Genomic DNA, 14,506 nt, shown 5'->3' with positions numbered 1-14,506 from the left:
AAACTGAATTTACAAATCAGCTGATTGGTAATTTGGCTTAAAGGCAATGGACTAAATTGTTTTTAAATACATAGACAAGGCTACATGCAGCAGCTTTGCCTATGTAAATACAAACAATGTCATTCATCAACTTGACAAGGCTGCAGGACACTGAATATAAATGTAGGTTAAGGATGATTAAAAAGCAGATAAAAGAGATATAGATAATGAAAATCCACAAAAAATATCATAAAAAACTAATACCATTGGGTAGCTTCACAAGAAGGTTAGTTAGAAGATATAAAATAATCAGAGTTACGATATTGCAGTTCACTACATTGCATGCATGTCTAAAGGACCATTGCATCATACTTCCAACCAACACAGGTACTGCAGTATTGAATTTATCCACTGATACCTGGCTTGTGACTTCTGATTAAATGTCTCGCCTGTACGGGAATTACAGTAAGTGTATAAGTGCAGCTTAATGACACATGGAGGATGACATATAGAAGTTTGGATCAGGCCAAGATTCATACACAGATAGACAAAATGGTTACGGCAACTGCTCACAACAAATGGGATATCCAGATTTGAGATGTATCAAAGCATGAAAAGGTCTGACAAACTGTGCACCAGAGGAGCTGTTTGCTTAGTGACATTTCATTCCTTATGAGATGCCATGAAGAACTTATGGTGCTGAAAATCAGCTAATGCATTACTTCGACTCAGTGGTAGCCAGAAGAATCAAGTAACATGCCAGCCTAGCTCTGCTACAGGAGAGAGTGTAGGCCTTATGTGCTGGTGTCTGGACTCGGCTAACAAAGAACTGATCTACACCCACAGTTGGCTAACCAACTTAGTTCCTGGACGTAGGACTGGACTGATGGTGTCACTTGGGCCACAGTGGACTCCGCATAGGTGAAGGTCACTGAATGTCAAAACATCAAAATTCAAGTGTATATCAGAGAGACCATCTTTCGATGCTCTGCACAACTATCATCAATGTCACAGCCAAGCAACTGGATGATGAAAAGGTTTCACTTCTTAAGAAATGATTCAATTTTGCACCTGTTCCTCAATTCACATCTGTCACAGACATCAGCACCATAAAACAGGCAGCTGTAACACTTTCACCTGAAGCAGCTGAAGAAGTGGGTCACAAAACCTGTCGAGCTCTCGTGCAAACAAAACGTATCAAAGTGAACATCTGTAGTGGGGAGAGGATGCCCATATTGGATCTAAGGCAGTGCCACTGTAGTCCTATCTTACCAGGATTACACTGAGAAGATGTGAGGTCTGCTAGAAGACAGTGCATATTGGAAGACTGACATTGACAACACCAAGAGAGTGGAGAGGAAGACCTTGGCAGTACTCTAAGGACCTAGCTTGCCAGACAAAGCTATTAAACAGTTAGGACAGAGAGCACTGTTTCCACCAAGACTTTATGGACTTATGAAGATTCACAAAGATGGGGTGCCTTTATGCCCCATTGTTAGCAACAATGGTGCCTGAACATACTCACCCATTAAATACTTGAAGAATACACTTAACCCGTATATCAGAAAATGTTCACATCATATTCACAGCTCTGTAGATTTTGTTGGGCACTGTAACTAATTTAAGCATAAGGATTCCAACATCATTGTGAGTGTTGGTGCTGTCTCTTTTCCTACAGAATGTCTTACTAGAATCCTTGGAAATTACTGGCCACAAATTTTACATACAGACGACCAACATTTACAGGTATGGCCTTCTGATGGTGGTTACTATGAGCAGACAGAATGAGTAGCCATGGATAGACCACTTTCTCCAGTTCTCGTCTAAGTACAGGGCTATTACAAATGATTGAAGCGATTTCATAAAGTCACTGTACCTCCATTCATTGACATATGGTCACGACACACCACAGATACGTAGAAAAACTCAAAGTTTTGTTCGGCTGAAGTCGCACTTCAGGTTTCTGCCGCCAGAGCGCTCGAGAGCGCAGTGAGACAAAATGGTGACAGGAGCCGAGAAAGCGTATGTCGTGCTTGAAATGCACTCACATCAGTCAGTCATAACAGTGCAACGACACTTCAGGACGAAGTTCAACAAATATCCACCAACTGCTAACTCCATTTGGCGATGGTATGCACAGTTTAAAGCTTCTGGATGCCTCTGTAAGGGGAAATCAACGGGTCGGCCTGCAGTGAGCGAAGAAATGGTTGAATACGTGCGGGTAAGTTTCACGCGTAGCCTGCGGAAGTCGACGAATAAAGCAACCAGGGAGCTAAACGTACCACAGCCGACAGTTTGGAAAATCTTACAGGAAAGGCTAAAGCAGAAGCCTTGCCGTTTACAATTGCTACAAGCCCTGACACCCGATGACAAAGTCAAACACTTTGAATTTTCGGCGTGGTTGCAACAGCTCATGGAAGAGGATGCGTTCAGTGCGAAACTTGCTTTCAGTGATGAAGCAACATTTTTTCTTAATGGTGAAGTGAACAGACACAATGTGCAAATCTGGGCGGTAGAGAATCCTCATGCATTCGTACAGCAAATTCACAATTCACCAAAAGTTAACGTGTTTTGTGCAATCTCACGGTTTAAAGTTTACGGCCCCTTTTTCTTCTGCGAAAAAAACGTTACAGGACACGTGTATCTGGACATGCTGGAAAATTGGTTCATGCCACAACTGGAGACCGACAGCGCCGACTTCATCGTTCGACATGATGGTGCTCCACCGCACTTCCATCATGACGTTCGGCATTTCTTAAACAGGAGATTGGAAAATTGATCGGTCGTGGTGGAGATCATGATCAGCAATTCATGTCATGGCCTCCATGCTCTCCCAACTTAACCCCATGCGATTTCTTTCTGTGGGGTTATGTGAAAGATTCAGTGTTTAAACCTCCTCTACCAAGAAACGTGCCAGAACTGTGAGCTCGCATCAACGATGCTTTCGAACTCATTGATGGGGACATGCTGCGCCGAGTGTGGGAGGAACTTGATTATCGGCTTGATGTCTGCCGAATCACTAAAGGGGCACATATCGAACATTTGTGAATGCCTAAAAAAACTTTTTGAGTTTTTATATGTGTGTGCAAAGCATTGTGAAAATATCTCAAATAATAAAGTTATTGTAGAGCTGTGAAATCGCTTCAATCATTTGTAATAAACCTGTATATAGGCAACATTTCAAAAGGGAATCACACCAATGGAAACCTATCCTTTCTTTCTGGTATGCTCAAGAAACCACCTCAAATGGGCACAGAAAAGGGACTAGCTGATGGTTTCCCCATGCATCTCAATTCCATACACCAGAACATCAATCTTACCGTAGAAGTTGCAGTGAATGAACTTCCCCCCCTTTAGTAATGGTACAGGGACTCTTCCATCAAGCACTGTATAGTGGCTTGTGGAGTATCTATGTAGACGTGCATGGATGTTCTGGCCAAAAGAAGAGCAGACAACACATTGGGCCACAGTATATGATGTGTGAGGAGATGCACACTACCCTATATTTACATGTGGACAGTTGTACCACTGGGCATACAAGAATGGGATGCTAAAAAGCTGGTACATATGGCTTGCACCCTCTCCAACAATGAGAGCTTACTCCAAGAACATGAACATCTGAGAATGGTTTTCTGGAAGAATGGCTACACACAGAGTGGCAAATTCTGAGAGCCCTAAGACCTACATTGGCTGCACAACTAGTAGAAACAAAGGAGCAACTTCAGGAGGATGTGGCCTTAGCATTTATTCAATTTTGTGATGCCTTATCCAGAAAAATAAGATGATTTTTTTCATTAGACCAAGTGAAGAGTGCCCTCCGCTCACTAGCTGAAACATGAGCACTGCTTTGTAGCGTCAAGGGTGACCTCCGACTATTGCAGTCCATGGTCTATCTGATCCCCTGCCAGTGTGGCATGACATACATAGGTCAGACATTGTGCACTGTATAATATCATTGCTGAGAACACTGAGGACCAATGGCACACGAGACTGCAGAAACCTAATACCTCAGCAGTTGTGGAACATCGTCTATTAGAATTACATTGAATGGATAAGACCACAACTAAAGCATCTATCAAGATTCAAGTAAGGAAGTACTAGTCCACTGTGATAGTGGCTCCATCCTTAATAAAGCCTGTGGAAACACATTTTGATTAAGAAGAGAAAGCAGATATCCTACAATGAGCCAACTTTGGGCACAGATATGTGTTTACATAGTTTATGTATTAAGTTACTAGCATGGATAGGGGGTGTGCATGTTGTGTGTGGATGCATGAGGAATCGGTCGCAGTTTTAGAACACCTGAAGATGCTTACTGCCATGGTTATCCATCTGCAGGCTGCTGCCTCAGCTTGTTGTGGCAGCAGAGAAGCTGGCGCAATGCATGGGACACCTCAGGTGCCACTTGTTTTGCCAGTGGGCTCGGCTTCCACGGCACCTTCCAGCATACCTGTGAGGGATCTGCACTCACTGTAGGGTGTGTAGCAGGTTGTTATATGGCAGCTAGCATCACTCATAAGGTGCAAGCAGAGCTCACAACATTTGCAACATTGTACCCAGAGTCAATCAAGTTCCTCTGGTTTGGAGCTGACTGGAGAGTCTCAACCAGAGGCTGAGCTGATTCTGTGACAGTCACGGCTACAGATTTGTGGGTCTGTGCTATAGGATAGAATGTTGTTGGACTTCCCTTGACAGGTGAGGGATGCACTACACAGAGGAAGCAGCCACTCAGGTAGCAGAGTACTTGTGGAACACATATGGTTTTTCTTTTGGCTAGGCAGTAGTTTGAGGACTTCTGATGAAGGCTCACCAGTCATTAGGCAAGCAGTGAAATCAAACTGTGTACAAAGTACAGGCACTTTGATTGTCAAATCAGTAACAGTAAATTGCTGAATTATTTGTAACAAATTTCCTGAAGTACTGCCTCCAGGAAAGTAGTTGCACTCAAATTATTCTCGGAACTGGAGCTGGCTGAAATCCAAATAGAACTTTCCAAAATATTTAGTGAGGCATGGGCATATACAAAAAAGAGAGATTAGACACCATAGGATGGGGAGTTTTCATTCCTGTAGACAAAAATATTGTGCCTATTGAGGCCAAAATTAAGTCTGACTGTAAAGTTACCCGGACCCAAGTAGCAGGCCTATGTGAACTCAAGTTAATTATTGGATGTTTTTACCAGCCACCTGATTTTGCTGTAACAGTTGTAGAATAATTTAAGAAAAGCCTACACTCAGCAGCACAGAAACACCCGATCTTGTAGTATTTGTTGTTGCTGACTTTGATTTACAGAGTATAGACTGGGATGTCTACAGATTCATTGCAGGTGGTATGGACAAACAGTTTTGTGAAGTACTTTTGGACATGTTTTCCAAAAATTGCCTCAAACAACTAGTTACACAACCCACATGCAATGGAAACATCTTAGACCTTAGTGACCGTGTCAGTGTAGAGAGACAGATTAGTGATCTCAATGTCATAATAGCAACAAATGGTTACTAAAATTAATAAATCCATCAGGAAGGCTAGGAGAGTATTTGTGCTAGAAAAGCAGATATACAGTTGGTAGCATCCCACTTACACAATGTATGGACATCATTTAGTTCCAATATGACAGGCATAGAAAACTCGTGGGCCAAGTTTAAACTGACTGTAAATCACCCACTGGGGACATTTGCATCAAATAAGTGGATTAAGGAGGGAGAAAAAATCTCCTTGGTTTAATAATCAGGTTAGGAAAATGCAGCTAAAAAAGAAATGTGCATATGTCAACAGACAAAATGTTCTAGAAATTCACATTCCATAAGAAGACCAGTGCATGAAGCAAACAACAACTTCCACCATCATACCTTAGCAAAAGATTTTGCCGAGAAATTGAGAAAATTCTGGTTATATGTAAAGTCATTAAGCAGGTTGAAGGCTTCTATTCAGTCACTCATTCATCAGTCAGAGGGGTAGGGGAGGAGAGGGGGGCAGCAATAGAAAACAACAAAAGTAAAGCTGAAGTTTTAAATTTCAAGTTTATCCCTTTAATGGGCAGATTTTTATAGCAACTCAGTGACGATAATTTTTTTGCTGTCCTATCAGAATTTTGATCAAATGACTACATTTACTTTTTGATAATTTTATTTTTGTGATTTAGGACCAACAAGTATGGTGGTACATAGCACCTTTGGGAGGCATTAAAACTGTGGGGGTAAATGGATTTCCCACTTCCCTTTTGCAAGCTGTTGTGTGGTGTCATTACACATAAAAACATAATGAACAGTGTTTACTGTTTTTATGTTTTCTCTTACTTAACTAAAAAAATAATTGTAACTGATATTAAAGTTTATTTACCACAATGTGAAAATAATCTTGAAATGTTATCACATAATAATGGTATGAGTTGATACAGGTCATAATAATGTATATTGCAGAAGCGAAGCAATGTGTTCCGACAACAGTAGCGATGCCATGACAAACAGAAACTGATTGTTGTCACAGTTTTCATACACCCGGTGCAGTGTACTACCACAAGATGTCAGGCACAGACAGAGGTGCTAAGATGTATTCTCAAAAGCTTTGGGGCCCAAGTTGGTGGTAAGTATGCTTCCCAAGGACAGGATCACAAATGACAGATTAATTTTGTAGTAAGTATACTTCTGAAGACCCTTCCAGGATCTACTTTGGTGGTAACCACACTTCCCAATAACCATTAAAACACCTTTGCTTGGTGGGATATATACTTCCCACAGTCCTGAAGGCTATATTTCACAACAAAAAGAGACTATAGCTGATGCAGCGGACTGCCACTAGATGCCAGGAGCATACAGAAGAGGTAACACGAATTCCCTTAAATGCTGTAAAGAAATACGTTTAGTGGGAAGTATATCCCCCACGGACCACGAAAGGGTTAAGAAGTCATTTATGCAGCTATTTGCTGCTATTTGACACAGATTGCCACATGGAGAACACAGAAATAGGCATTCCTCACAAAGAGAAGCAACTGAAAGATTTGGAAACAAATGAGTCACCAGGTCCAGATGGAATCCAAATTCAGTTTTACAGAGAGTACTCTGTGGCATTGGCCCAGTACTTACCTTGCCTTTATTATGGATCTCTCAGTGCAAAGTCTCAAGAGACAGGACAAATGTGCAGGTGATTCCCATACATAAGAAAGGTAAAAGAATGGATCCACCTTATTACAGACCAATATCCTCAACATCAGTTTGCTGCAGAATTCCTGAACACATTCCGAGTTCCAATATAATATATTTCCTTGCAACAGAAAAGCTTCTGTCCACAAATCAATGTGCATTTAGAAAGCATCACTTGGGCAAAACTCAGCTTGCCCTTTTCTCACATGATGTTCTACAGACCATGGATGGAGGGCAACGAGCATATTCCATATTTCTTGATTTCTGTAAAGTATCTAACAATGTATCCCACTGCAGACTGTTGGTGAAGGTTTGAATTTCTCATTTAGGTTCCCAGATATGTGAATGGCTCAAAGACTTAATAGTACCCAGTAAATTGTCCTCAACTACGAGTGTTCATCAGAGACAAGGCTATTGCCAGGGAAGTGTGACAGGGCTGCTCTTATTCTCTATATACATAAATGATCTGAAGGGCAGGGTGAACAGCAATTTACGGCTGTTTGCTGATGATGCTGTGATGTTGTCATTGTGTGACTGAAAGAAGATATGAGGTGACTTAGGCAAAATTTCTAGTTGGTGTGATGAATGGCAGCTTACTCTAACTGTAAAGCAGATGAGTAGGAAAAACAATCCTGTAACATTTGAACACAGCATTAGTAGTATGCTGCTCAACACATCGCATTGACTAAATATCTAGGTGTACTGTTGCAAGGCGAAATGAAATGGAATGAGCATGTCAGGGTGGTAGTAGGGAAGGTGAATGTTCTAGTTCATCTTATTGGGAGAATTGTATGAGAGTTTAGCTTATTTATAAAGGAGACAGTGTACAAAAGGATAGTGTGACCAATTATTGAATACTGATCAAGTGTTTGGGGCCCTCAGGTTGGATTAAAGGAAGACAGTGATACAATTCAGATGAAGGCCGCTAGATTTATTACGGGTAAGTTCGCAAGACACAAGTATTATAAGAGATCCTTTGTGAACTCAAACGAGAATCACTGGAGGGAAGACAACATTCTTTATGAGAAACACTATTGAGAAAATTAAGAGAACTGGAATTTGAAGCTGACTGCAGAATCACTCAACTGCCACTAATATACATTTCACTTAGGGACCATGAAGACAAGAGAAATCAAGGCTCTTACAATGGCATACAGACAGTTGTTTCTTCCTCATTCTGTTTGTTAGTGGAACAGGAAAGGAAATGACTAGTAGTGGTACAGGGTAGCCTATGCCATGCATTGTACAATGGGTTGTGGAATATGTATGTAGATGTAGATGAAAGAGGAGGGAGGATGACATGATGGATGCATGCCTAAATCTGGGCACAGAGCAAGAACAGAGCACCAGGTCAGAGGAACGGGGAAGGAGATACAAGACCTATGCCAGCTCCTAGGCAATCAGTTCATCAGTGCACCTGATAATGGCAACAATGTCACTTGCTTAAACATTTTGCCTATTGGACACTGGTATCTATCTTGCATTTGTGAACTGGTTTGTCAGTCAGAAGCAAATTTATTGATTGATTTATTTGTTTTGAATGACCATTACAAGTTAACCAAAATATTGTAACAGCCGCTATATTACACTATTTCATAATCTTAAATTTAGGGAGGAATTATCTTAAAATTCTGATCATTCTTGTATGCATAACAGTCACAATCAGAACCGACATAATTTCTTATATTTCTTGTATGGAAAAAGTTGAAAATATGTTGCAAATTTTCTCATACAGCTAAGGGGGCAAATCCTCTGTGAATATATTAGCGCCACTGCCACTGCCACTGCCCCCTCCACCATTGTTGTTGTTAGTATGGCCACTTTTATTTCATTGTTCCACTGAAAGTTAGGTAAAAGACGTTATTTAAAAGTTTTTGTCAAATCATATGGCAGAATTTATACACTTCACTTTGTAATCTTCCATTCTCATCATCTCTTTGTGAAAAAGAGTCAGTTTTATGAATTTGAAGTGTCATCTCAGATATACTGAAGACATTGGTTTTCCAGCTTTCCACACCATTATCATCCCAGTGCCATTAATGCAACATGAAAAAGCTGTAATTCTGCTAGTTCATTTAGTTGTCACTGATTCAACAACTAGTTGGAAATACCCAGGTAACTTCATCTGGCTTCTTCAGAAACAGTCAGGTGAATTGTCTTAAATTCACATTCAAGTGAATTGCTGAAGATGGGGGAGAACATAAAGCACCAATCTTATGTAGGTTTCTTCTTCATCAAACTTTTTGGCTCAAGGTTTCTTTTACACTGTGTCATCTAGAGTTCCAAGTATTCAAAATCGAAATCTTTAAACTTTCAATTGTAAGGTCTATGAAAATATATCACAGCCTTCCAAATAAGGCTGTACCAGTTTTCCATATTTATTTTCAAAGTGGTATAAATAATTATGGCAGAAGAATCCCTGTAAAATATTTTTCTACACTTAATGGTTCTGTTTATGAGTAAAAATTAGTTCCTCCACATAAATAACACAAGAATTTTGAAAGAAAAAGTAACTGCTACAGAATCAAAATTCTGATGATCAGTTTCTTTAAATCAAAACAATACGCATAACTCCAAACAGCTTTATCCCATATTTCTCACTTTATAGACAAAGAATATGAAAGATGAACACTTGAAACTTACTGCAAGCTCATCCAGCAATTCACGAAGATCTCTGCTTGGGACATGAACAACGCTTTCATCACTGCAGCTGCTGAATTTGTTGACACAGCCCCCAATTGGAGGTGGGTGTGTATGAGCATCAGATGTGGAAAGGCCTGCTTCTGTAGGTGGAGCCTGAGGTGGAGGTGATCGTTCACCCTCAAGAAAACCACTGCTGTCTGAGCGCGTGCGAGCCAGTGTTAGTGGTGCACCATTTGCTTCCTCGTCACAAGTCATAAGCTGAAATTTACAACAGTTTTTTACTTTAACTTATATGTTATCACTTTTAATTCATATCTTGCTCCTTTACATAATCGTAAACACACAGTTTCAATTCTTCCGATCTCTTTAAAGCCACAAAAAATTAGAGAAATTAGTATGTGATTAAGAAACAGAGTAATGTTACCGTGCAACTTACAGGCATTAAAGAAAAATCTAGATGTGACAAGACAAAATTTATACTAGAAAAGCACTTTCCAAATGATTGAAGGGGTATTACTTAGAACTGTGTTTTGTAGGTTAATTTCTAATGGATACCTTCTTAACATCATTATACGACAAAAATAACAGAACTGAAGCATCTTAGAAAGCTTAATCTACAAACTGAGAGCATTGAACTAGTAGTTTTTGGATGTCTGCTCCGATTTTTTCTCCAAAAACCTGTTCTGAGCAATATTTTTGTAAGTTTTCAAGAAAAATTGCACATTTCATCTTTCAGTATTTTTCCCAAGTTTCAAGTTGAATAGGTTTTGATGTTCAATTAAAAGCTGCTGCACAAGTAAAAATTTGACCACACAGTAAAGAAGAGCTTCATACATTCCACAATTTCTTCAATAAGAGTCACCCCAAAATCAACTTCACCTTGTAGGTAGAGACTGAGATCTGTCTCCCATTCCTGGATGTATTAGTCTAGAAATGGTCTGACAACAATCTAGGACACAGTGATGTAAAAATCCTACAAAGAGAAACATGTATTTAGATGCCACTTTGCACCACCACCCAGTCCAAAAGCAAGCGGCCTTCACGTGCCTTTCATACCAATGGCAATAACAGCTTCGAATCAAAGTAGGATTTCTTGAAGAAGACAGTAAAGACCAATGGCCATGATGGTTTGTCCATAGAAAGGACTTTCAAACAAAATGAAATTAATTACACTAGTAAGAATGATGGGGCACACAATGTTAGTCTACTGTTCATTTCTGCAGATACTAAATGGTGGCAGAGTGCATACATGCAAAATGAGACGATCTCTAGAAGAACATATTTAAGTGCACATATTTCACACACACAATATAAAACAAAGTGTGAAATCTGTGATACTGTAACATTACGAGAACTGTAGTCCGAGAAATGATTGAGATTTACAAGAATGAATGTAACTTTAGTAGAGAAGAGTCACAGATGAGCACAACAAAAAGACTGTCGCAAATAAATAAATCTTTGGCCATTAAGGCCATCAGATGTGTGTGTACACACACACACACACACACACACATACACACACACACACACACACACACACACACGAATGCACATGCGCACACGACCGCAATCTTAAGCAACTGGAACCACACTGTGAGCAGCAGCACCAGTTCATGATGGGAGTGGTAGCTGGGTGGAGGTAAGGAGGAGGCTGGGGCGGGGACAGGGAGGGATAGTATGGTGGGGGTGACGGACAGTGAAGTGCTACACATTAGACAGAGGGCAGGGGAGAGGTGGGGAAGAGGGGGAGGAGGGGGAGGGGGGGGAGTAGCGGACAAGGAGAGAAGTAAAAAGACTGAGTGTGATGGTGGAATGACGGCTGTGTAGTGCTGGAATGGGAACAGGAAAAGGCTGGATGGGTGAGGACAGTGACTAACAAAGGTTGAGGCCAGGAGGGTTGTGGGAATGCAGGTTGTATTGCAGGGAAAGTTCCCACCTATGCGATTCGGAAAAGCTGGTGTTGGTGGGAAGGATCCATATGGCACAGGCTGTGAAGCAGTCATTGAACTAAAGGATGTCATGTTCAGCAGCATGTTCAGCAACAAGGTGGTCCACTTGTTTCTTGGGCACAGTTTGTCGGTGGCCATTCATGTGGACAGACAGCTTGTTGGTTGTCATGCTCACATAGAATGCAGCACAATGGCTGCAGCTTAGCTTGTAGATCACATGACTGGTTTCACAGGTAGCCCTGCGTTTGATGGGATAGGTGAAGCTTTTGACAGGACTGGAGTAGGTGGTGGTGGGAGGATGTATGGGACAGGTCTTGCATCTAGGTCTATTACAGGAGTATGAGTCATGAGGCAAGGGGGTTGGGAGCAGGAGTTGTGTAAGGACGGACAAATATATTGTGTAGGTTCGGTGGACCGTGGAATACCTTTGTGGGAGGGGGTGGGGAGGATAGTGGGCAGGACCTTTCTCATTTCAAGCGAAGAAACCCATGGATAAAAATTACCCATCCTCTGGTAGAGGTTGGACATAGGGTTGACAGCCTACTCTTTAAACTGTTACGAAACTTCAACATAGAGAAGCCGGATGGATAAAGGATGACTTGGCATGGGTAATGTTAAAGAGGATGGGCAACCAAACAATGGAGATAAGAAAAGAAAGAAAAAAAGTAATATAACGCATAAATCAGATTTATTCATTGGTACTTGGAATGTGAGATCACTGTACCGCCCAGGATTTGTGAAAGTGATGCTAGACCAAATAATGAACCTGAAGTAAAGCATCATACCTTTACAAGAAGTAAGATGGAACAGGAGTAGAATCATAGGAAAGAAAGAAGCAAACATATTTGATAGCTGTATCATAGGGAACCACAAGTTTGGGACAGGATGTGTGGTGCATCAGCAACTAAAGCACTTAGTAATAGGATTCAACCCCGTAAACCCATGACTATCCACACATACAATAAAAAAGAAATTCTTCAGTTACTCCATAACTAATACCCACACACCAACTGAAGAATCAGAAGATGAGGAAAAATAAGTTTTTTTATAAATCTCTATATGAATGCCCAGGGCAAGATATAAAAATACTAGCTGGAGACCTAAATGCCCAGGTGGGAAGAGAACAGATCTGTACCAACAGTTGGCATCTATAGTACCACACCATAAGTAATGACAATGGGACGAGGTTGATACATCTAAAAACATGGTGGTAGACTCTATATTGTTCCGACACAAGGAAATAAAGGAAATACATAAGGGAACATAGACAGTACCAGATGGAAATACAATGAATCAGATCGACCATCTACTAATGCACGCAAGGCATAACTCAGACTTACTGGAAGTAAGGAGTTTAAGAGGTCCAAATACAGACACATATCACTTCTGTCCAAATACAGACATGGATCACTTCCTAGTTTGGGTAGGAGTGAAGGCAAGAATATCTAATGCAAAGAAAGGAACCTGGCCCAGGACACAGAAATATAACATCACAGTTTTAGAATCAGCAGTAGCAAGGGAATGACACCAGGAGAGAATAATTCAGGCCCTTGAAAACGCTGGAGAATGCAACAAGATTGAAGATCAACGAGAAAAGATAAAAAAGACAGTGCAGGTAGCAGCAAGCTAAATACTCAGGTACAGCATAAGACAAACAATAATCTCATGGTTTTTTACCAAATACGAAACAGAAAAAAATGAAACACATAGAATGACATTACAGCCACAGATACCAGGAAGATAAGGGAGGAATATAAAGAGCACTGAATAAAGGACCCATCAGAGGAAAAAGAGGGAGTGGATGAAGGAAAATGAAGAAATGGAGTTTGTGAAAAGTGCAAATGAGGATAGGAAATTTCATAGAGAGGTGAGTAAGGCATGGAAACCTTTCAGCAGCAGAAGTAGTTTAATAAAAGATTAGAAGGGTGAAATAATAAGCAAATAGAAGGAGATATGCAAGAGGTGGCGTTGCTTCTTTGATAAACTCCTTAACTCAAGAGCAGTTGTACCAAGGAACCCAACAGAAATATAGAAGAAAGAACCCAGATAACTGTGTGGATCCTCCTAACTCGGGAGAGGTAAGAACTGCAATGAGGAAACTAAAGAACAACAAAATGGCAGGAACAGTCAACATTCCAGCAGAACTTTTCAAGCACAGAGGCTCTGATTGGAAAGGAACATCCTGAATCTGGTTAATCTAATACTGGGCGAAGAGGAAATGCCTCAAACATGGGAAGAGGGAATTATGTGCCCTATATATAAGAGAGGAGACCAGGTGGAATGCAGTAACTATAAAGGGATCCTCTAACATACTGTAAAACTGACTCCTTCCAATGTGGATTTATCCCCAGTAAATCAACTATCGACCAGATATTTACCCTAATTTCTGGAAAATACAAAGGAATATTAGGGTTGGAACTTATTTTACTATTGATTTTAAAGCAGCAGACAATAGCATAGCAACTATATCAAGCTCCAGGTGAATTGCATATTCCAAAAATCTGATAAGAATGACAACGAGAGGAATGCAAGGCAGCATAAAAACTGGAGGAATGTAAATAATTGATTACGAGAACATTTTTTCACAAATCTGTGCATATACTGTCTTATGAGGACAACACTGACATAGTATCATGAACTCTGATGGCAATGGAAGAGACATTCAACACACAGTAACAGGCCGACAGGAATACAGGACTAAATATAACTGGGAAGGAAACAAAATACCAAGCTGCTGGGAAAGCACACAGGGAGAATGTGCCATAATGATGGGTAGTTATGCATTTGAAAGAGTCA

The 14,506-nt window shown here is 40.6% G+C and overlaps 1 protein-coding gene across 1 annotated transcript in view; it reads right to left on the bottom strand.

The window, feature by feature from the left end:
- Positions 1–14,506, bottom strand: part of LOC124606946 — a 313,756-nt gene that overhangs the window by 47,923 nt on the left and 251,327 nt on the right. The window contains exon 9 of the mRNA XM_047139069.1: positions 9,762–10,019. Coding sequence (XP_046995025.1) covers positions 9,762–10,019 — 258 coding nt within the window. The remainder of the gene's footprint in view (positions 1–9,761; positions 10,020–14,506) is intronic.

This window comes from Schistocerca americana, chromosome 3, assembly GCF_021461395.2.
Source record: "Schistocerca americana isolate TAMUIC-IGC-003095 chromosome 3, iqSchAmer2.1, whole genome shotgun sequence".
NCBI lineage: Eukaryota > Metazoa > Arthropoda > Insecta > Orthoptera > Acrididae > Schistocerca > Schistocerca americana.
This window is presented reverse-complemented; position numbering and strand designations above follow the sequence as displayed.